This window comes from Narcine bancroftii, chromosome 1 (assembly GCF_036971445.1).
Source record: "Narcine bancroftii isolate sNarBan1 chromosome 1, sNarBan1.hap1, whole genome shotgun sequence".
Classification (NCBI taxonomy): Eukaryota; Metazoa; Chordata; class Chondrichthyes; order Torpediniformes; family Narcinidae; genus Narcine; species Narcine bancroftii.
This window is the reverse complement of record NC_091469.1, coordinates 279,157,475-279,182,644: the sequence shown is the minus strand read 5'-3', so window position 1 is coordinate 279,182,644 and position 25,170 is coordinate 279,157,475. Positions and strand designations below refer to the sequence as shown.

General features: G+C 41.5%; 1 protein-coding gene across 12 annotated transcripts in view; it reads right to left on the bottom strand.

Annotated features, from left to right (window-relative positions):
- The window catches only part of osbpl5 (oxysterol binding protein-like 5), a 101,008-nt gene extending 77,378 nt beyond the window's left edge, over nucleotides 1-23,630 (bottom strand). Inside the window, exons 1-2 of one of the 12 annotated variants that reach the window (XM_069900684.1) lie at nucleotides 13,389-13,529; nucleotides 2,797-2,894 (exon numbers count right to left, since the gene is read on the bottom strand). Coding sequence is in view for 4 of the 12 variants with exons in the window: in XM_069900761.1 (XP_069756862.1) it covers nucleotides 23,232-23,279 (48 nt within the window). In the remaining 8 variants the exon portion in view is untranslated. The other 11 variants (XM_069900761.1, XM_069900716.1, XM_069900679.1 and 8 more) reach the window with 11 other exon arrangements.
- Nucleotides 23,631-25,170: the final 1,540 nt, after the last annotated feature.

The window sequence follows — 25,170 nt, the reverse complement described above, 5'->3', positions numbered from 1 at the left end:
GTCATGTATGTGCTTTGATTATTTGTTCTACTGAGCCTGCAAATTTAAATGGGGAGTAGGCGGAGATTTACACATTCATTGTTCTTTTGGTATTAACGGCTTACTTTTTGTCTACTTTGGATTCTTATTGCTCAAAAACACTTGAGAAGTTAATGCACATGTTATTCTACAGTCGACCATGGTAATGTGCATGCATTAGGGACTTGTGTTTGACTCTTTAATGTAAATTCTTTGTCTTTCACTTTGGTTGCAACTTTAAATACAATTTTATACTGCTTAGAAACATTAATCATTTTTTTTAAAAATTAGCTATAATTAGAACTTACAGCAGAAATGTTTTGGGGTTAAAATGTGTTTTTTTAAGTTTGTTGTTGCACACAGCAACCTTCAGATTTTCGCTGTTTGGGAAGAAGGGTTGATATTTTGGTTTCAGATTTACATGGTCATTATGGTTTTAAGTTCTGTGCAAGCTTCAAGGTGGCCACCTGGAGTATGGTGATAATGTATGCCTTTTTTTTTTTCGATAACATTATTTTAAAACCATGAATAATCTTATCAATGCTCTTAGTTGGAATGTGAAAGGTTTAAATAATTCAATCAAGCACAAGAAAGTTCTTGCATATATTAAGCAGTTGAGGTCTGAGATTTTTTTCCCCCACAAGAAACTCATATCTGAAGCTGTGATCATTCTCATCTTATGTTAAAATGGAGAGGGCATCGTTTTCATTCCTCCAAAGATAAAGCTGGAGAGGGAGGGGGGTCCTCTATTTTAATTAACCAAAACATTATTTTCCTACATACTAATGTTATATCAGACAAATTTGGTTGATACATTACCATTTCAGGCAAATTATATAATAAAATGGTAGTTTTTGCTAATGTATATGCCCCAAACGTGGATGACGCAGGATATTTTGAAAGCTTTTTTTCTCAGCTCTAATAGATTTGAGTCTTTACTCATTGGTGTTGGGTGGAGACTTTAATTGTTGGTTAGACCAGTGGTTCTCAACCTATTTCTTTCCACTCACATACCACTTTTAATAATCCCTATGCCGTTGGTGCTCTGTGATTAGTAAGGGATTGATAAAGGTGGCATGTGAGTGGGAAGGGAAGATTGAGAATCACTGCTCCAGACCCAATTGTTGCTGAAATATTATGCTTGAGAAAAATTGTCATTGGCCCATTTCCTTTGGAGTTATGAAACCATGCAAGTAACAAGACATTTAGGTATGATTAAAACAGTGGTTTTCAAACCTCTTTCTTTCCAAATCCCTTAGTTGCTCTTTTTGGAACAATTGGAGAAGATTATGTTTTACTAACTCCAATTAAATGTTGCATTTTATATTTTACTTCGTTGTTGACCAGACATACTATTTTAATTAAGTGGAAAGATAGTACCTCACCAATGCTAAGGGACATTATGTCCTGTTTAAATTTGGGGGGGAAAAAATTAGATATGCAATTAACGATTCAAACATTAGATTCCAAACGTTATGGGGCCCGTTCATGGACTGTTACCATAATCTCTAGGCTCACTGTTAATACAGAACTTTGGCATTGTGTTGTCCCACTTCAGAGTGATCTACTTTGTTTCAACAACATTAACTTTCAACCTTGTTTAGGGGTAGGGTGTTTGGAAAATTTAAATTTATTACACCAATTCTTTATTATTATGGTTGTGTTTTGGGAATTTGTACGCATGATTACTTTCATAATGCTCTTTTTTTCTGTAGCACATTCCATAATTGTACTGAACAATAATTGAGATTTCAGTGTAAATGAACTGACAAAGGAGAGAAAATATGGGATGTTTAGAGACAAACAGCATAGAAACAAGCTTCTCAGCCCACTTGTCCACCCAAATAAACAAACACTCATTTGCATTCATCCTAACTTTATTTCCTCCACATTCCACCATTCACCATTAAGAAGAGCAGTATACAGTGCCCAATTAAATGTTGGATGTGGGAGAAAACCACCAGAGAACCAAGAAGAAACCCACTCACAGACATTCCTATTCCATGCAGATTGCACCAGAGGTCAAAATTGAGCTAGAGTTGCAACAGCTTTATAGAAATATGAGCTGGCTGTCATAACGATGTGCATGTTTCAGAGAACAGTAAACTGCTCCGTGCAGAAAATTAGTTTCACTCATCTTTCATCTTGTTTGAAGCTATTGTTATCTTTTCAAAGAAGGGCAGTTCAGTCGATTAGAATCTGAATTTCAGTCTCACTCAGAATGCTTCTCCATCTGTGAGCTATAATGAAATTACAAACACAATGTTTGGACATTGCTGTCCAATTTAGCTTTAACGCCAATTTAGGAGGGGGTTGTTTACCTATAGAACATGAATAAGGAATAGAAATTCATAAAGACCCTTCAAGCCTGGGACATTTGAGTACAGGTCTTTACTCCACACCTGTACCTGGCAATAGCTCTGCTTCTCCAACTTTTTGTCAGCATAACATATCTACAGTTAAAGGATTCTATTTGCTATCACCCCAAATAAATAATAATTTATTTGACTCCAAATCTTTATATTTTCAAAAAACTCCACACCCATTTTAGGGGTTTAAGTATGCCCAAAGCATTTCACCTTCCATTTCCTTTCCACATTCACAATGAATCTGGTTCACAGCCAATGTAATAAAAACAAGTTTGGCCTTGCTGAGAGCCAAATCACGAAACTCGCCCACAAGAAGGAAAGTTCCATGTGATGAATTCTGGAGTTGGGGTGCAACTCACACATAATAATAATTTGACTGGAGAACAATTTATGATTGAATTCTCATTACCTGCTGTTAAACTGTGTTTGCATTTCAAAACCGGCCATGAGAAAATTAAACTGGAATGAAATTAACGAAGCAAGGATCAGAAGGGGTCCATCTGGAATCTGTGCAAAGAGCAGAGCAATTTCAGCATACAATTAACTTCATGGTGTTACTGAGCAGTAAGACTCCTCGAAAGAGAACAGAGAAGTCCACTCTATTTAAAAAAAAAGATTTTCTTTTGCTTGGGATCTGGTAGCAACAGCAGGACCAATGTATCTCTAATTACCCTTGAACTGAGTGGCTTGCTGGGCCATTTAAACATCATCAGATGTTTGGCAATATATACCTACGTTGTGCTCTTAACAAGACATCAGTAGAAGCAAGTTTACCCTGTCAATTTTTAAAAAAATCAACTTCAGAGAACTCAAGTATTAGATATCCAATATAGATAGCATGCAGTGTGTATTATATTTTCAGACACTTATTGATCAAGTGGAAAGCAGATGAATACTGAAATTCATTCCACTTTACCATTCCATCAAACATGCCCAAACTAGAAATATTACTGGTTAGGTGCAAAGTGAAATAAAGGATGAAAAACACTGGAAAGACTCAGCAGGTCTGACAGTATCTGTGGATAGAGAAATATGGTTAAAATTTCACATCAACTTGATCCTTAGACCACAAGAAATCAGTAAGTTATAAATGCAGCTCAGATTATAACTTAAACCAACCTCCCTGCCACCGACTCCCCCCCTACATCTCTGGTTGTCTTTGGAAAGCTGCTAACATTAATAGTACCACCCTCTCCTGCTCATACACTCTTCTCTCCTTCAATCAGGAACAAACGGCAAATCTCCAGATTCAAAGACAGTTTCTTTCCTATTGAGATCAGATTCTCAAATGGATCTCTCTCACTGGCAAATCCATAGATTCTATCAATGTGCATTTCTCTATACCCTGCCCTATGTTTCTGTTCTTTGCTCCAAATACTGTAACACTACATTGTTGTTTTATTTGCTATTTTTGCACTATCCTGAGTGAGTTGACTTGCCTGGACAGCACACAAAATGAAGCATTTTTACTGCATCTCAACAAGAAACAACTCAACTTTGTCATTTATTTCAGCATTTCCAGCAATCATAATTATTCTCTTTTTACAAAGAACCACCACTTTCATTAATGTTGCCCTGAAGGCCAGAACCAGATGAGATTTCAAAAGATGACCCGTGCTTCCTTTCCTTTGCAAATTAGGACAGGCAGACAAGTAAACCTGGAGGTCGACATGCAGTCAAATCTAAATATGATCATCAATGGGACAAATTAGAAAGGGTAGGACCAAATCGAAAGAGTCTTGGATTAAAAAAGGCATCTTACCACGTTAGGGAAATGAAAGCAGGAAAAGCCCAATAGGTGCACAGAAATGATCATTTAAAAAGTAAGAGTGGGGTAAAGAATTTATTAAATTAGGCAGATTAAATTTAATTCTCAGTAAATGTGAGATGACGACTCTGGGAGGACTCCTAAGTGATTGGGCAGACATATGAATGGTTGGAGTTCAATCTGTACTGAAAAGCAATGAAAATATGTACTTTGTATACATATCCAAGGAACCTAGAAAGCAGCAGCACAGATAAACAAGGTAGTTAGGGCACACAGAATACCTGAATATTTTTCAATTGTTAGGGTGTAAAACTACCCAAAATATTAATTTGGTCACATGCATTTCTGATCACCACATCATATGGATGTAATTGCACTGGAGAAGGTGCAGATGGAATTGCTTTGCAGTTACAAGGAGAAGCTGAGTAGTCTGCATTTATTTTCCCTGCAACAGAGGAGGCTGAATGGGGTAGATAGTGAGAAAATGTTTCTTTCTGAAATTCCAGAGATTTAAGGGCATTTAGAGATTTAGAGAGGACTTGGAACTGTGCTGTATGGCTCTATGACTAACAAATACAATTGTGCATGACCAACCTCCCTCAAAGTATTTCCATATCAAAGACGACACTAGTTGGATCCAATATAAAGCACACTTTATTCCGTCAATCATCTTAGCTTAGAAGTCTACTTGTCTGCTGCACAACTTGTAGCAACAGAAGTAACTTTCCTCTTTATACCAACTAACCTGCTAAAAGAGAGCTGAATTGACTGTTTTCCCCAATACTGATTGTCTGCCTGCTTTACCCTCTTTCTGAAACCCTGATTGAAGTGCTTTATTTTTAATGACCAAGGTATTTACTTTGGACCGGGGTAGGTACAGTGAGAAGACGTGGAGAGTTGTAGGACCAGTGGATTAATAGATTTTACCACAGTATTTGTACCAAACATTTTTTGATCAATAACATACTTAAATGAAAGTGATCCTCATTCACTGTGGCAAATAATTATTTTTAGAAATCCATTGTCAAAATTGATTTAGCAATGGATTTGGCCAATCTGAAATGTTATTGCATGGATTGAAACAGTCATGCAGATTATTTCCTCCTGCGAGAGAATTTATGGAGGAAGTCCATGATAATTTGAAGTTTAATTTATTTCAATTAAGTACTGAAAAAAAATTCCCTAGGTGACAAGTGCACCTCTGATTCTTAGTTCTGTTTAATGCAATCAAACACAGTTGTTATAGCTGATCATGAGTCCTACATGAGTGACATCTTAGCTTGTTGTAGACCAAGAGACAACTACCAACAATTTCAATCTGCTCCTCAGACTCACTGAGAATCATTGCCACAAGAGAATCTTTCAACTCTTGGACAATGAATTATAATTGTGTTTTTCCCTTGTCAAGCATTGTGCCCTGGCATTCGATTCTTTTGTATTATTTAAACTGAAGAGCTCAACATCATTGTCAAAATTGCTTTGAGCAGGTTTGGAAACATGTCCTCTGTGATAAGAAGATGGAAAATCTTCCACATTTTCTCCAGAGGGTGATAAATAGCAACTGGAAAATCAACTGTGTAGACTACGTACATTTTGTGTACATAAGGGATCTGGTCTGTTAAAACTCGGTAGTTATGACAGGGACAATTGTGAAGGAAAATTATAGTTTTGATTTTTTTTTTACTCGATGGATTTAAGTTGGATGGATGGATGAAAAGGGACATTTTCTTCTTACTACTCTTTGATGAACTGCCACCAGAGTAGATCTGTGGTGCAATCCAACAATTGGTGCCTGATGAAATAATACAATATGAAGAATGTCAAAAATGGGAGAGAAAGGTTCTTATTTCTGCAACAGCTTTCCCAATAAGCAATTACATCTAATATTTACCACAGTGCACGCTAAAAATTTCCACCTTCCAAATTTGCACATCTCCCCAGTCTCCAATTAAATAACGTTCAGATACATTACACGATATTTCTGCTTGAGCAACTTGATTGCACAAGAGCTGCCAGTAATGATCTCTCGGAGGATTGAAGGCACTCTCCTGCAGTGTTTAGTTGTAAATAATCTTTCTTTATTCCTGCAGTAATTTTCCTTACCAGTGGAAAAAAAAATACATTTAAAATAAAATGGATAACCTGACTGCATAAAGGCACAGCTTTGAGTGTCTTAAGACTAATTTTCCCCACACTTACTATCTCTACACTACCAAGACTCTGCTGAATATTTAATTTGGTGTGTAAAAATCATGCTTCCTTACCTCAAGGTATTCCAGGTGCTGTCTCACCAGTGACCCAAAAAGCTGCATTAAAATTCCATATTCTTGTTCTCCATACCCTTCCTAATTATTTAAAACCATGAAACATTACAGAACAAAAATAGGCCCTTCAGCCCATCTCATCTGCCTGGCCCCACTGACCTGCACTCAGACCATAACCCTCCAATGAATGTACCTATCCAAACTCTTGTTAAATGTCATAATGGAGCCCACATTCAACACTTCAGCCGGCAGCTTGTTCCACACTTTCACCACTATCTGGATGAAGAAATTCACCCTAATATTCCCTTTAAACATCTCCCCTTTAAATCTTAACCCATGTCCCCCAGTTCTTGTCTAATTGAACCTCAGTGGGAAAAAATCCACAAAATGCATTTACTCTATCTAGGACAAGAGGCCACAATTTCAGGATAAATGGATGTCAATTTAAAACAGAAGTGCAGAAAAATTTCTTTAGCCAGAGAGTCGCGAGTCTGTGGAACTTTTTGCCACAGGCAGCAGTGGAAGCAAGGTCATTGGGTGTGTTTAAGACAGAAATTGACAGGTATTTGATTAGTCAGGACATCAAGGGTTAAGGGGAGAAGGCAAAGGAGTGAGGCTGAGTGATAAGGATCAGCTCACGATTAACTGGCAGAGCCCAGACTCAATGGTCCAATTGGCCTACTTCTGCTCTTCTATTTTTGTGGTCATCTATACTGCTCAATTTTGTAATCCTCTTTCATATCCTTTCTCATACTTCTACGCTTCAGGGACTAAAGTCGAGACATGTTTAACCTTTCCCTGTAACTCAGTTCCTTAAGTCCCAGCAAAATCCTAGTAAATCTCTTTGCACTCTTTCAATCTTATTGATATCTTTCTAGTAATTAGGTGGCCAAAACTACATACAACACTCCAAATTTGGCCTCACCAATGTCTCCATAACATCCCAACTTCTATACAACTAGTCCCCGACCTATGACTGTAATTGGGACTGAAGGATCAGTCGTAGCTCGGAATGGACGCAAGTCGGAATTTTGCTCGCGTACATAAAGTACCTAAGTTTTAAAGAAACCTTTTTAATCAAATGTTGTATTTGACAAACTATAACAGGGATACAGAGCACGCAAGAGCCAAAATGTGCATACTTTGTTAGTTGGCATCCTGGGGTCCATAGGCTGGGCGCGGCCATCTTGATTCATTTGTGCATGCGTGAGTCTTTGGTTGGCACATACATATTGGAGTTTGGTTGGCACATGCGCGAGAGTTAAGGATGAGAATTAAATATTTTAAGGATGTTTAACTCTCGCGCATGTGCCAACCAAACTCCAATACGCAAACCCACCATGCTTGTGCCAACCGAAGACTTGCGCACGCACACAGGAATGAAGATAGCTCTTTATATTTGCAATTTACAGGCTCACGCATTTTCTCTTTGTCCTTTAAAATTGTTGAAATGATGGAATGAGACAATCTATTGGCAAGAGATAGGTTTTTCCTCTTGCTTGCCATTTTTCCAGCATCCCTACAATATGGCAACTGTGCGCCGGACACTTTATTGCACTATATTGTGCATGCGTAGTTTAAAAAAAGTGGTCATAAGTGCGGATGGACGCAAGTCAAGTAGGCTATAAGTCAGGGAGTACCTGTACTCAATGATCATCATGTTTGGCTACCCCAACACAAGTAACAATTTGGTATTCTCAACTCAACACTATTTATCAACCCAACACTACAATGATCTCCCAGAAAAGGAAAATAATTAGAAAGGGGTTGAATTATCAAAGGAAATAAAAACATAGAACCACCTGTTAAAAGTCACGCTACAGCTCAATGATCACTCTGGGGATGACTATCAACTAGGAACAGCAATGCCAGCTCATCCTAATTATATGCAAACAACAACAATTGTATGGTGTTGTAATAATTAAATAGACATACATCTCTTTCAAACAGCACAGACAGCTAAATAAAAAAAATTAAGCTCTGTTACTTGACAGATGGTCTACCTGTCATAATTTGTGTCAAACCAATGCTTTGAGTTATTATGATGCTGTGCAGTTAAATAAATAATAATTTACACCAAATTTCCTGTAAGGAATACTGGGCTGAAGGCAGCACTGCTCCTGTAAGACGAAAGGACCTGGTCAGGACAATGACCCTCTGAACATATTACTCCATTAGCAATAATATTGAAGATGGCTGGTTGTTCATTCAGGGCACAACCAACTCGAAAATGGGTGGGATTTATGAAATTGCTATTCAATATGGGACTGAGGAGGAAGCCAGATTCCATTCCCTGCCTCTTGCTTCTTCCTGTGGACACAAAGTAAGAAAATCGGTAGGAGTAGGCCAACTGGACATTCAAGCCTGTTCCACCATATAAGATCATGGTTGATTGGGTGTGGAGCTCTACCTACCCACCTTTTCCCCATAAACCCTAATTCCCCAACTAAGCAAAAATCTGTCTTAAGTATATTTAATCAGACAGCCTCTACTGCTTTCCTGTGCAGAGAATTCCACAGATACACTACTCTCTGGGAAAAACAGTTCCTCTTCATATCTGTCCTAAATCTACTTTCCTGATTCTTGAGTCTATGCCCCTTTTCTCTAGTCTCACCTCTTCCCTGCTTCTATCTTATCTATCCCTTGCACAACTTTATATGCCCCCATAAGATCCCCTTTCATTCTTCTGAATTCCAAGGATTATCTTGAGTGACTCAATCTCTCCTTCTTGCCTAATCCACCTGGTGAACCTCCCCTGCACCACCTCGAAAACCAATATATCCTTTCTCAAGTAAGGAGACCTGAACATCACACAGTACTCCAGATGCAGCCTCACCAACACCCTGTACCATTGCAGCAGTTGAAGACGAATTATTCCCAATGTTAGAAAACCTTTATTAGGATCACAGGAGATATAACCACAAACATCTGAAGGAATACCCATTGAAGACTATCTCAATGGGCTGCCAGTAAAAACAGCAGTAGAGCTCTACACCTGGCATCATGACCTGGCAAAGTTCCTGCTGTAGCATCTGTACATTCACAAAAGATCTCACAGTTAGTGCAGTAGAACAATGAACAGGAAATATAATTACTTCTGCTCCCTGGGCATTATTCAATGTTAACAGCAAACCCAGGAGAACTTTTATTAAAGCAATATTGAATCACACCTTGCTGAATAAATAAGAACTCTGTTCAAGTGCACAGTGAGTAACTCTTTCCCTGCCGAGTACACAGGAAATCCAAACAGCAACATAGCATGCAATCCTTGCGCTGCTGCAATAATAGATTGCTGATCCAACTTTGTGAATCTTTTATGTCACCTGAGACCACCACTCCATAATATCACATCAACATACAGCTATTTAAACTCTATCCATGCCTTTCTCACCACCAACTGTTCCAAGGATCCTCTGGGTGTTTTGAACAAGGAATAGGTATGCTGGTATTCTTCAAAATTCAGAAGATTTTAAAAAAATAATAATTAATTAGATTTTTAAAAGTATTGATAAAAGAATGGGCCATCTCCCTCCATCCTCTCACCTCCACCTTCTCCCCACTACAATCTTTTGAATAATTTTAAAGTCGGAAGTTTGCAAGTTCCCAGGCTACTCCAAGGCTCTTGACACTTCATCTCAGCTTCCGATATAAATGGAAATTTGCTGAGATTGTGGACATCATTATTTGTGGATCTTTCTCCAGCAGCACAGGTTATTTCAAAATGATTCTTTACATTTCTCATGCCTATAAACACAAAAAATATTTTAAAATGTGGATTCAAATATTCCTGAAATGTAATATTTCATGGAAGGTTTTAATTTCAGTCTCATGGGCCTGGAGTCTGGATGAACAACTACAGGATTGGAGATCTCTCCCATTAGCTAAGAATGGGCTTAAATTTAAATTTTTAAACATACAGCACAGTAACAGACTTTTAGACGCACAAACTTATGCCACCCAATTGACCTACATCCCCGGTACGTTTATCAATGATGAAAGGAAACCAGAGGATCCGGGGAAAACCCATACAGACACAGGGAGAACGTACTAAGTCCTTCCGGACTGGGATTCGAACCCCAGTCCTGGTCATTGGTGCTGTAATAATGTTGTGCTAGCTACTGTGCCACCCTTGGATGTTAATTTGGTTGACAGTCTGGACTTGCATCCAGTGTAAAACTTTCCTCAGGCAGGTCTAATGAAAGATGTGGGTATGAAATGCTGTTTCTCGAAGCACAACTGCTACCCGTCCAGAACTTTGTTTATTATAAAAATACAAATTATTGGAGATTAAATATGCCTGACCCTGTCCATATACCCAATGTCCCCAAGAGCCTTTGCCATCAGAAGCCAATCCAGAACATTGAGAGAAATGGTCTAGCTGATTTTCCACTCCTTCAACTTTGCATCCAAATGTAATGACTGGCTACTGCCCCAGGTGGAATGTTATCAGCAAGGTCAAAAATGAAACCTGGAACCTTCCTCAACTTTGTAACCTTATATCACACTTGATGGTTTGCTTACGCTACATCACCATTAGATTTGGGAACTTGTAAAGTAATGGGATCAGAATTTAAGAGAAATCCTCCAATATTCATGGTGACAGTTTGTTCTGTCTATTCTGTATTTGATGTCTTCAGGTTACATTTTAACTCAAGAGTTTTAAAAAAAGGAAGCTGAACAATTCAGTTTGTGATCTGCTCATTCTATCTGTGACTGTTGGGTGGGGAAGATTCTACACACAGTTCTCCCTGACTACAGGGCAACACAAATACAGATGTTCTAGAGGGGCTGAAACACACATACAGCAGACCATAATCTTATTAAGAGTATACAATGACATGCTCCTCACCACTGACTCAGGAAGCTCCGCCGTTCTAATTCTCCTCGTCCTTAGTGCAGCATTCGATACTGTGGATCGCCTCCGGCAGAGGGTCAGTGTCCATGGCACGGCCCTGAACTGGTTTAAATCTTATCTTAATGATAGGACTTTCTCAGTCAAAATAAGCAAATTTTCATCCTCATTTGCTACCCTTTCTGCGGGGTCCCACACCAATACCTTTTGACAACTTAGCCACCCTCATTAAACCATGTAGCAAATCCCTTGGAGTGATATTCGATTCCACCTTCAAGTTTGACAAGTCAATGCAGTAGTAAAAGCTTGTTTTTTTTTCCAGCTCCGCATTAATGCCAAAATCAAATCATTCCTGTCAGTGATAGACCTCGAGAAAGTTATTTACACCCTAATTTTCTCCCATTTCAACTACTCTTAACTCTCTATATACAGGAATTAGTCAGTCATCATTATCCCATCTGCAACTTGTGCAGAATGCTGCAGCAAGGCTCCTGCTTCCCTTCACTAGCTGCCAGTACAGCTCAGAATAGATTTTAAAGTTCTCCAGTTTGTTTACAAAGCCCTTAATGGACTAGTCCCCTCCTACATCACCAATCTCCTAAGGCCCTACTCCACTTCAAGACCCCCTCAGATCGGCTAATTTAGGGCGCTTGGTTGTTTCACGTTCAAATCACAAACTCAAGGGAGATTGCACCTTCACAATAGTAGCCCCCAAACTGTGAAACAATACTCCTCCCTCCTTCAAATCAACCCCTTCCTTTAAATCCAGGCTGGTTTATTTTTACTCGCAAGTGTTTTGAAGTATTTGTTACCAAGTTGTATACACAATTCTAAATCTTGGGTACCCATTTTATACTGCGCTTTAAATAGCTGCTCAAGTTAAGATGTAATTTATGATCTATCTGTACAGCACTTTGGTCAATGCGAGTTGTTTAAAATGTGCTATATAAATAAAATAAACTAAACATGGAAAATAAACAAGAACTTTGGCAACCACATGCAAAGCTAGCTTCTCAGCACCAAGACACGTGTATGATTAGATATCGAACAATTCACATCAAAAAACAATAGCTCCACAAATGGGCCATCAAGCCCCTCAACCCTGCCCAACATTCAATATGATCTATGCTTGCCTCAACGCCTCCTATGCCATCACCTTCAATTCCTCGATCTTTCACGCCTTGTCTCTACCATCTCCAGAAGAATATATTTATTTATACTGCTCAGTTTTAAATAACTGTCCCCTTGTTCATGTCTCCTTCACAAGTACAAACATCTACCCTGTCAAAGCCCTCTTAGGATCTTGCAAGTTTGAACAAATTCACCAATTCACCACCTTCACCACAACCTCTCTTTTTTCAAACCACCTCATCACATTGGATCATACTCCTTTGAGATTATTATCACTATTTGCTATTGATCATTAAGAAATTATTACCATTGTGATATGAAAAGCCTGAAGATCTACAAAACATTGTTGTGTTGCTCAGCTCCAACAGTTCGCTCCATGTTCCTAGTACAACAGTGCAACAGAGTTTTTGACTGTTTAAGAGTTCAAGGCCACCACAGTCAATATTCTGGACAAGGAGTAATTCTTGATTTGATATTCCTGAGATTTAACAATAGATTATTGCATCCCAATAATACCTACAGCTGATAATCTGACCCATTATCCAAATTCACTCTCCCTGCTCATAAAGCTTCCAAAACCCTTTTCTGGCTGGTTTCAGGAATAATTTGAGGTCACCAACAGCATCATATTTTAAAAAAATGCATTTGGGAATTCCCTTTTTGATGCATTTCTTTTTTTTAAAGTAGAGTGGACACCCTCTTCCATTAGATCTCTCAGTACCCTGAACTATTTTCTATTTCTAAGCCCCCTCCACCATTCCACTACTCTGCACAGATAACTAAAATGGTCACATCAGCAATGAAGCACAAAGGAGGATGGGGATGAAAAAGCAAGTTGAAACACAGATAGAAAGAGTCTCTCTCTCACACACACACACACACACACACACACTAAGACTCACAGAGGAAGATAGGAGCGACAGATGGAGGCAAACATCACAAGGTGTGTAGGCTGAGAGACAGGTCCAGAGCCTGATATATCCAACCTTCCATTGCCTGACTTCTATAATCTTGGCCCACTCCTGGTTTTCAAAGGTTTCACTTGTCTGGACAGGTCACACGACGACAAGTTTTAAAAGGTTATTCCAGAGCCAAGGTGGTTCTCGGCCAAATGCGTGTGTGATATGCAAAGAGAAAAAAAAACGAGGCAAATGCTTTTACTAATTCCAATCTGCTGCTCTATCCTTTGCAGATATTCTAGTAAAACTAAAGGATTAAATAGGTCAGGGAAATCATTTATAAAATTAAAAGAGGATATTTACATTTCCAAATGCGAATTATATAGCAAGTAAAATACAGTTAAAATGCTTAGCTAGAAGGTACGAGTGTAACAATGGTATGTTTATCCACAACATTTGAATGTTTTAACTTTTATTCAGAAATCCACCAAGCAAACAAAATTTTCTGAAGGCTGAATAAAAATAAAATGCATGCTTACAACTTTAAGATTAATTAAGGCAGGAAAGTTCCTCCTCATCCCAGTGTTCTGTAAACCCAGGCAGGTATTCACTTGGTTAGCTGAGGAGTTACTTCATTCAATTTGCAAATGATCAGTTCCCAAAGTCATCGTGGCTGTGGTGGAAAATGGCTCCCTTGTTATCTTTTGCACATTCTTTTACAATGTTGGCAAAAGATCATAATGTCACTTTCACCTTAAAATCTAGTGACAGCAATTTTAGGTTCTCAGGGTTTGCTTTGAAAAGCAAGCATGCGGAAGATTGTACCTGGACTGGAACATATTCAAGAACACATCTTTAGACTTGATGAATGTGCAATAGGAGTCATCGACTTCAACAAGACCTGCGTGGATTAGTGTGTACCCATGTGCACATACCGGGTTTCCCCAACCAGAAGCTCTGGATGAATCAGAGAATTCGCAACCTGCTGAGGGCAAAAACAAGGGCATTTAAGGCTGGGGATCAGATCTTTACAAGAAGTCCAGGTACGATCTGCAGAAAACCACCTCTGAAGCAAAGTGGCAATTCTGGTGGAAGTTAGAGACAGAGACAGATACATGCCAGCTATGGCAGGGAGTGCTGGCCATTACAGCCTACAAAGTGAAGGTAAACACTATAGATGGCTGTGATGCTTCATTACCCAATGAGCTGATCACCTTCTATGAGAAGAACCAAAAATGCTCACTAGAATCCCTGAACAGGCTGGGGACCCTGTGATATCTCTCTCTGAGGGTGACATCAGAACATTATTCAAGAGGGTGAACCCTCGCAAGGCATCAGGCTCTGAAGGCGTACCTGGCAGGGTACTGAAAATCTGCACCAACCAACTAGCTGCCGTGTTTACTGACTACAGGAATGAAAGGTTGAAAATGTCTGAGGTTCCTACCTGCTTCAAAAGGGCATCAATCATCCTGGTACCCAAGAAGAGTAGTGTGAGCTGCCTCAACGACAATCGCCCAGTTGCACTAACATCTACTGTGATTAAATGCTTTGAGAGGCTGGTCATGGCCAGAATTAACAAGTCCAAAGATCTGGACCCATTGCAATTCACTTATTGACACAAACTCTTCACAGCAGATGCAATATCGCTGGCTCTCCACTCAGCTCTGGATTACCTCGAAAACACCAATTCATACTTATGGCTGCTCAGCCTTCAATACCATTATTCCCTCAGTGCTGGTCAAGAAGCTACAAACTCTAGGCTCTGTATCCCCCTCTGCAACTGAATCCTTGACTTTCTCATCAGAAGACAACAGTCAGTGTGAATTAGAAACAACATCTCCCTCTCACTGATTATCAACACAGGCACACCCCAAGAATGCATGCTTAGCCCATTGCTCTACTCGTTATACACCCATGACTGTGTTTGCACTATGACGCTGTCGCAAAACACCGAATTTCACAACTTGTTCATGACAATAAATTACAGATGAGTTAAATGGGGTTGAATATTGTTAGGTGGTATTCCTGCCTGTTCTTTTCTGATGTATTACTTGTAATGTTACTGCTAATTATGTTATTTGTAAAGTGGGTTTTATTTTCTGGTCTCTGGCTTATCAAGGAACATGCTTGGGTTTTTGTTGGTACAAGTGTACCTTTTCCTCATTAGACAAACCAATTAGTGTTAGCCAGCAACTCAATTTGTAATCACTCTTTTTTGTGCTGCTCTAGGTATGGCTTTAACTCCTGTGTTATTTGAGAAGCAGCTTCTGCTAAATGCTCGACGTGAAGACATCAGGAATTATATAATAAGATGCTTTATTCCAATACCTTGAACTTCTTCTGAGAGAGATATCTTGAACAAAACCCATTCAAAATATGCTTAAAACTTTGAATTGAAGTGAGGACACAATAGACCTGCTTGCTGGAATTGAAATTAATTTGATTTGTCACAAGGTAAGAGAGAGAGAGAGAGATGGGGTTGGGGGAGAGGGGTTTGAACCACCACTATCTCAAAGTTGCAATTAGTTGAAAACTCTATGCTTGTCAACTAGAATGTTCCACAGAAACTTTGGTGAGAGACCCAGAGGAATTTAAAGGCCCTGTATTCTCATCAACATTGTTTCATCCACTAAAGCTGCTTGGCTTCAGATTCCAGCATTTGCAGTCTCTTGTGTATCTCTATCAAAGAAATTTCTTCAGCCTGGACAGTGTCAGATTTCAAGTCTTTTTGATGTTGCACACTTCCAGTGAAATTCATATTTGCATAACACATTTGATGTGTGTGATGATACAACTGAGATTATTTTATTTTTGCTATCAGCTTGTGGCAAAAATAGAAAGGTGGAAATTTGCAGGGCCATTGTAGGGATGCTCCAAAACCATAAAGTAACTATAATGAGATGGGGGGGTGGGGGTGGATGGGGGGGGGGGGGGGGATGGGAAGGTACCCCAGCTCTCCTGGCACATAGTGGGAAAGCAATAGCATCAGGGCTGAAAGGGGGCAGAAGTGTCTTAAGTGATTACTAATTTTCTGGTTTTGGAAAACAACAAGGTGCAGTGGAAAAAGCAACAATGGGGAATATTGAGAAAACACTAGAGATAAGATTTAAAATAATTATGTTGAACAAAGCACATTCTGAAGTAGAAAGAGCCAAATGGAAAAAGATCAGTTTCAGTAGATGTGGCTGGGTCAAATTGGAATCAAAGCTCAATAGGCAATGGAAAGGCTTTGAGGTGGAGATTCTACAGACTTCAAGGGGCAAGGAGAGGGAATTACAGCCAGAGATACCTGGCTGACAGAAAGATACAAATAAAATGGAGCTGAGAAAAAAGTGTACATGACAGATGGCACCTTGTTAACCAAATTCAGAGGTGAAGTAAAAAGGAAATAAAAGTTTAAAATAAAGAGAACGCAAGAACAGACTGGCAGCAAAAAAGAAATCCAAAAATATTCTACATTCAACATGAAAAAAAATTGTTATGGAGGAGAAACAAGGAGGGACAGAAAAGAGGGAGGAAGATATCCCTAAAGGAACTCTCGTTTACTTCTCTTTTGCTTATTGGTGGGGGCGCCAAGCTAGTGGCACCTGTGTGTCTTTACAAGCAAAATCTTATGTATTTATGCACATGACAATAAAGAAATCTTGTTGCTGGGGCATCAAAGAATGGTGCAGCTGAGATTCTGAATGAGCTAAAAACTGATGAAGAGAAAGATAAACTGCACTTAATATGAATAAATCATCTGGTCAGACTGGATCCTGAGGGAGAACCTGGCCATAACTTCTGGAACATCAGGGAGGTACATCAAGTTTGTGGTTATGCCAAACGACTGGAAAATTGCAAATGTTATAGCCTTAATTTTAAATTTTGAGGAGGTGACAAAGGAAATTGATGAAGGCAGGGCAGTGGATTTGTCCATAAGGATTTTAGGAAGGTGTTTAACAAGGTGTTTAACAAGGCTCATTCAGAAAGTCATGAGGCATTGGATCCAAGAAAGCTTGACTTCTTGGATTTGGAATTGGCTTGCCTCCATAAAGCAGAAAAAGGATACAAGGATAATTCCAGTAACTACTTTCATCTTGGGTATGGGGAAAGTTCTAGAAACAATGAACTGGGGCAAAAATCAGCAATCGCTTGAACAAGAGTCATTGATTAATCACTCTGTCAAGTGGACAGCAATCAATGCCCTTTCAGATAAAGAAGCTATGTTAAAACTAATTCTGATTCACGATGGCTCTCATAATATCAGCACGACTGGATTGAACTAATCTCTATAGATAAGAAAACTCTTGCTAATTAATAATTAACCAAGCATCAGTCAATTTTATTTCACGTGGAAGTATTACCTAATTTAATAGCTGATATACCTGATACCAGATGTCCCAACCAGCAGAAATATAACTTTTTAAATTTCTGCATTATCAGCTGTCCTTAAAATCTTAAATTGCAGACAATACAGTTCTTGTTCTTTCCTTGTAATTTAACTCTACTTCTTGCACATCTACATTATATTCCTTACAAAATTAATTCTTCGTAAGACATACTGAGCACAACACTCACGGATGAGGCAGGTATTGCTTGGTGGAGAACTTTGAAGTGAAGGGGTCTATACCTTCCAAGGCTTTTATAGGGCTTCTGCAGTATAACTCATTTCTGAATAGTATTAAACTCAAACAAATTTTCTGTTTTTTTTCAATTAATTGGACAGTCTCAAGTATCACCGTGATAAAGCCAGCCATATATGGATCTGAAATATGAAGAGTACTTTACTTTTGTCTCTCTTTAATGTATGAATCTCTGATTTTTCATGCACTACATTAAATGATGTGTTATCTAGCAGAAATAAGTTTTAAAATATTATTAAAATATTTTCCTAAAGGGCAATTAAATAAAGCTGAGTAAAGTTCATTTGTTATTTGTATATCAATCATTCTGACCTGTCCCAAAAAACATGCATGGAATGTGGAAAACCATGCCTCATAAGCCTAATTAGCTTTTTTGAGGAGGTGACAAAAGAAATTGATGAAGGCAGGGCAGAGGATTTGTCCATAAGGATTTTAGGAAGGTGTTTAACAAGGTCTTGCAATGATAGGCTCATTCAGAAAGTCATGAGGCATTGGAACCAAGAAAGCTTGACTTCTTGGATTTGGAATTGGCTTGCCTCCATAAAGCAGAGGGTAGTAAAGAGATAGAATGTATTCTGCCTGGAGGACAGAGACTAGTGGCACTTTGCAGGATCTCTTCTAGGATTCCTGCTCTTTATAATTTTTATAAATGACTTGGAAAAAGTGGAGGGGTGCATCAACAAATTTGCAGGTGATATAAAGGTTGGTGATATTGTACAAAGTTGTCCTTGGTTACAACAGGTTATCTACAGGATGAAAAATTGAGCTGATTGAGCTCAATCAGGACAAACATGAAATGATGCACTTTGGAAGTTTGAGTATATGGTTAATGGCAGGATTCTTAACTGTGTGGAACAGTGAGATATTGGGGTCCAGATCCATAGATCCCTCAAGACTGCCCCACAAGTTTATAGGATGATTAAGGAGCTGTTATGGTACCTTGGCCTTCATTAGTTGGGTGATTGATTTCATGATGTAATCTTCCAGCTCTAGAAAATTCTGCTGAGGTCACAATTGGAGTATTGCATTCAGTTCTGGTCACCTGATTACAGGAAGGAAGTAAATGCTTTGGAGAGTGTGTGTATAGAGGAGATTTACCATGGATATGAGAAAAATGTCACATGAAGCAAGGTTGACAGAGCTGGGGCTTTTCTCTTTGGAACAACGAAGGATGAATGGTGACTTAATAGAGGCATACTATAGATATCTAAAGCCTTACATAGCGAGGACGGCCAGCACCTTTTTCCTGGCACAGCAATAGCAAATACTGGAGGACATATTTACACTGAGTGGAGAAATGTTTAAGGGGAATGTTAGAGGTACGATTTTTTTTTAACTCAGAGTGGTGGGTGGCCGGAATGCATTGCCAAGGATGGTGGTGGAGCCTGGTATAACAGAGACATTCAAAAGACTCTTAGATGCAAGAGGAGTTATGGGCGTGATGTAGAAAAAAATTAAATTGTTGTGGAGTAGGTTCGAGTTGGCACAACATAGTGGGCTGAAGGGCCTGCACTGTACTATACTGTTCTTTGTAACCCCCCTGCTAATTTCTATACCAAAAATTGAATACGCATCATGAATTCCACACTCATTTCAGCCTAGACTGTTCACATCACAGCTAATGCTTATGATTGGCAGCTTATATATTACTTTGCCATTAGGAAATGGAACAATGGGCATCATTCAATTACTTGAGAGCCCACATTGGCATGTCTCCTGGAAAATGAACTTCAATAGGTTTGCCCAATATATCTGACACAGCCTGAAAAAAAACCAGCAAATCATAGCCATCTGACAGGGAATTAGGCCAATCCTTTTGCAATGAAAAAAAAAATCAGAATGAATTCCAAATGACATGTTAACTCATTTTTAGACGAAGTGGAACAAAAATGCCCTTTCCAGCATTTGTATTCCTGTGGGTTTTTTTTTCCTCTCGCAACTCCCAAACAAATAAAATACTGGGCAAACTTAGAACTTGAATTTCAAAATCCCAGTGATAACAATGACTGGGGCTCTGCCAGAGCTGATGGTCAGATTTAGCTTATATTCTATGTTGGCATTTATGCACTTTCTCATGAATCATAACCATACGGTGCAAAATATTATAGGAATCTGTGCATTTGCATTCTGTAAAGAGATGCACCATACTGAATAAAGGACCAAGTTTTGGAAAGGTGGGCAGAAAGAGCCCTGAGCAATGTGCTTTTGATTGCCTTATGATCTGATTGCAGGTTTATATACAGTACAAAGAAACACCGTTTGTTGAACAAAGATTTCATAGTTGCCAATAACATATTTCATTTCTGGCAGTAAGAGACCAAAGTAAAAATTAGCTTCCCTCTAAAGACAATCTAAGCCATGTCAATCTCTTGGGTAGCACTGTGCAGTCAGCAGTTTACTGTAGTGACTGGACTACAAACATAGGGTACAATAAACAACTCCAGCAAGTGGAAGGTTACTTTACCACACAATATTGGGGAGGAGCACAATCTTCTCTAACATGTTCCTCTGTAATGAGTCTTGAGTCACATTTTGGACAGACTGGGCAAAAAAAAGCCAGATTTCACCCCTGAATAACATCAGTGAACCAGATAGTTGTTTACAACAATCGTAACTTAACAAGCCTCAAGTACGACTGTAATTCTACAGTTGTCATGATAAAATTGGGTAACCAGGGAGACCATCTTGGCTTTTTTTGTTACAGAAGCCTAACTACATCCCATGCCAGGTTCCCTTACCTAAATGAACAATTTATTCATTTTAATTTAATTCGTATCCCACAGATTTTACAGGAGCCAGAGGCTGGACACATATCTAATAAAGTTATTCTCTTAGTCCCTCATTTCTAACACTGAAGACATTCAATGCAGGCTCCAGGACTGGAAGAAGGATCCCTACCCCCCCCCCCCACCCCTCCCTCCCCCCCACCCCTCCCTCCCCCACCCCTCCCTCCCCCCCACCCCTCCTCCCCCCCACCCCTCCCTCCCCCCCACCCTCCCTCCCCCCACCCCCTCCCTCCCCCCACCCCTCCCTCCCCCCCACCCCCCTCCCCCCACCCCTCCTCCCCCACCCCTCCCTCCCCCCCACCCCTCCCTCCCCCCCACCCCTCCCTCCCCCCACCCCCTCCCTCCCCCCCACCCCTCCCTCCCCCCCACCCCTCCCTCCCCCCCACCCCACCCCCCCCCCTCCCCCACCCCCACCCCCCCCTCCCCCCCCACCCCACCCCCCCCCCACACTACACACACTCCAGTCCCTTTTAATAGATCTCAACTGATGGAATAATATCAGTTGCTCACCTCCAGAGGTTGTGGGTTGAAGTTGAAGGACCAGCTGACACTGACTAAAGCACTGGAGGACAGCTGCTTAGCCAAAGGGTGGGACATGAGATCAAGGCCATCTGCTTTCACAATCTAAAAAAATTCCACCCCACAACTTTACTAATGACCGAGGAAGTGATCACAGAGACAAAGAGTGTACTCTTGCACAACTGGACAAAGGTCAACAATTTGAAACCTTGCTCCACGGAGCTACTGTTCTTGTTTGTACATTTTCGCTCTTTAGTTATCTTAAGAAATCCTGGCCAAACATCACTCAGACTGGGCAGCCACTGGTGTTGATTGTTTGCTGGCCATCTCGTTCCATCACAAGAAAAATTCAAGGTGCTGCCGACCCTTGGACCTGACGGCGAATACAAGTTCAAGATTCTCTCTTTCCAATTCCCAGACAGATATAAACTCAAATTCCCTATATTTTAGTTGGATGTTATGATATGCAGCCCAGTAAATACACCGTGTAACGTGACGCAGCGATCAAAGCTTTGAAACAAATTGAATCACACTATTTACTGCTCCAATGCGCCGGCAATAACCCAACCTTTGTGGGGCTCAAGCCTCCAGACAAGACGTGCTCGCTCGCACAGGTGGACAGCGCCCGGGGAGAAGCCAGGATAGTGACACGTGAAGCTCATCTCCGCCAGTCCGAACTTACGCAGTCACAGCACCTTGATCCTTCTGCCACAAATGGACTTCGCCCTGGGCCTGCAGAGCGAAAGCCACCTGGTGGGGCAGTGGGTTGGGGAGACGCCAAAGCCCCAGAGCTGTCGACTGTCGCTCAATGTTGGGATCCGTCCCCGGGAGCAAGGCTCCGCCGCTTAGAATCCGCCCAATTTCTGACTCATGCCCACTTCGCTCGTTGCCCAACGCGCCTCGGGTGCCGACGCAGAAGCAAATGTTAGAGGTTTCTTTCCAACCTAAACTCTTTTTTAAAACGTCATGTGACCGGCGATCGTCTCGTCTGCGGGGGAGGGAATCCGAAGAAACTCCCACCAGAATGGAGCCCACTCTCCCGGGCTGAGATCCGAACGTCCCGAGCGAGGAGGCGCACAGAGATGCCCGAGGGTGGCAGCCTCAGCCCGGCCGTTCCCGTCGGACAAATGCCACGAACTTTGCCTCATTCACGATGGTCAAACCACCCGCCCCCCACAAAAAAAGTGATTTGGGTTTCGCGAATCCAGTGACTGCCAACTTGGGGATGCAGCGTTGGTGCAGGCACTTCCCTCCAAGTGACACGGAGGTGGGCTGCACACAGACACAGCCTGGTTGTGAATGAACCATTGTGTTGCTCATAGCTGCCCGTGACTCACTGTGGAATCTGCTCACAGCCCCGCTGCTCTTTGTTCACTATACACATTTAGTAATCTTCCACAACACTCAAATGGAGAGAGGGGAGCGAGGGAGCGAGGGGCGGGAGGGAGGGATGGGAGGGAGCGAGGGGAGGGAGGGGAGGGAGGGAGCGAGGGGAGGGAGCGAGGGAGCGAGGGGAGGGAGGGAGGGAGCGAGGGGAGGGAGGGAGGGAGCGAGGGGAGGGAGGGAGGGAGCGAGGGGAGGGAGGGAGGGAGCGAGGGGAGGGAGGGAGGGAGCGAGGGGAGGGAGGGAGGGAGCGAGGGGAGGGAGGGAGGGAGCGAGGGGAGGGAGGGAGGGAGCGAGGGGAGGGAGGGAGGGAGCGTAAGGGGAGGGAGGGAGGGAGCGAGGGGAGGGAGGGAGGGAGCGAGGGGAGGGAGGGAGGGAGCGAGGGGAGGGAGGGAGGGAGCGAGGGGAGGGAGGGAGGGAGCGAGGGGAGGGAGGGAGGGAGCGAGGGGAGGGAGGGAGGGCGGATCTCAATTGTTGCTCCGGCCCCATCTTTACTTTCTAAGGTTTTCTTTTTTAAAACGACGAGGGAGAAAATATCTGCCGAATGATGCTGGTGGTAGGGACCATCACTTGGCAGACCCGGCTCCAGAGCCGCTACGTGACCAGACACGGCTTACCTCTTGCAACATGGAAGGCATCTCACACACCAGCGGGCAACGCTTCATTCAGCGAGGCTTTAAATTCCAGGCTCTTGGCGATGGCCCCCAGACCCCGAGAAGTCCCAAGAGACCCGTTTCGCGCACGGATCAACAACCATGATGTCGGACTGAAGTGGGGGGGGGGGGGGGGGTGGAAGCCCACCAGCCTCCTCAGAAAAGGGTGTCCTCCCTCTGACTCCCCACTTCACCCATCCCTCGATCCCAATTCCTGTTGCTGCGGCAGCACCACCTTCCCGAGGCCCAAATGATAAAAGAAACCAGGGTACTAGAGAGACCAGTTTGGCTGGCAGAGGCTCAGCGAGTCTCCAAGATGTATCAGCATCTCAGCCCCCTTCCAGCTGTCTGCGAGCTTGTGGCAGGAAATACCACAGAACGGCGAGCTCGCGGCAAAACGTGGAGCGGATTTCAAGCCAAGGATTGGGTCTGGACTGGAGGACGCCGTCTCCGTGTAAATGTTACGAGTGACGCAGCTTTGTTACTCCTATTCAATCGCACGTATCGCCTAAGATTTATGCATTTCGGTTGCACAAAGAAGGAATAAACTGTCAGGAACGAAAAGGAATGGCAGACAATCCGGGAGCTAGAAATCCTGGAGCTACCATTTCAAACTAGGCGGCGACGAGCTGTGGTTACAGATCCACATCTGGGAAAAGGAGAAGGTCCTGGAGATGCCCTAATCATAACTAACTTCTCGAAAGGAGAGCAAGTCCGACTGTGTCAAACAGGGGGAAAGTTTTCACCAGGGACGACCCCTCCCCCCTCAACATCTCTTCCCCAGAGGCTGAATGGCTGCTCTCCACATCACTGGGGGGATCTTCGTTGTGTGACAACTCTGGGAATATTACAGGGAGCATTAGCTGGCACTGCACTTGAAGGCAAGAGAGTGCAGATGTTAAAATCCAGAACAAAACGCTGGGAATGGTTCAAGCAGATTCTGAGATAGTTGGAATGACAACTACACTGTCCTTGTGCAGACCAAGGCTCATCAACATTCCCATAATACTCTCCAACGTTATGGCACTCTCACTGTCCTTAATGATATAATCAAGACAGGTCTGGTCGCACAAAATGGAACATTTCTGGGACACGAGAGGTCATCAGCAGCAGAAATTTATTCCATCACAAGTCTCTTCGGCTGCTTCAACAATGATCTTATCAGAAGTTGGGTTGTCCACGGATGATTGTAAGAGGTTCAGTTCCATTTAAGCAGAGGCTAATAAGTGGAAAGTAACATTATTGTTATACAAGTGCGAAGAATGATTATGTCCAACAAGAGAGTATCTAATCATTTTCACTGAATATTTGACATAACTATCATAGACCCTTCACTGTTGATATCCTGGTGGGCAACACTGACTAGAATGGAGGCAGTTACTTACATAATCTGGGAACAAGAGCAGGTGAGAGACGGGGTATTAAGCAGTTTATATCCTAACTTCCCAAAATGTTTTCGCCATCTGCAAGAAATAAAAACAAAACAATATTTGCTAGTTATTTTGATGACACTGCTCCAAAAGCACTCAGTAAGTTGAAAGCTACTGACTTTAAGATGATAGGTGGAGTCCCTGCTAGATCGGGATCCACCATCTTAATACTTTGTCTGGTAATTGCAAAGTAGCCCAACATCAACATGTAGCAAACTCACCATGGCTTCTTAAGCAATATTGGTCAAACTACAAGTTTACCACCAAGGGAACAGATAGTGCATGGGAATGGTGTTAAATCCAGGTTGACGCCAACTCTCATACCTCCCTACTTTGGAAGTGTACTTCCAATACTGCATTGCTGTGGTGTCAAGATCCTGGAATTTCCTATCTAATAATACTGCAGGAATACATTTAATATATAGTTTCAGTGGTTCAGAAAAGACAATAAGGGACAGGAATAAATGATGGCT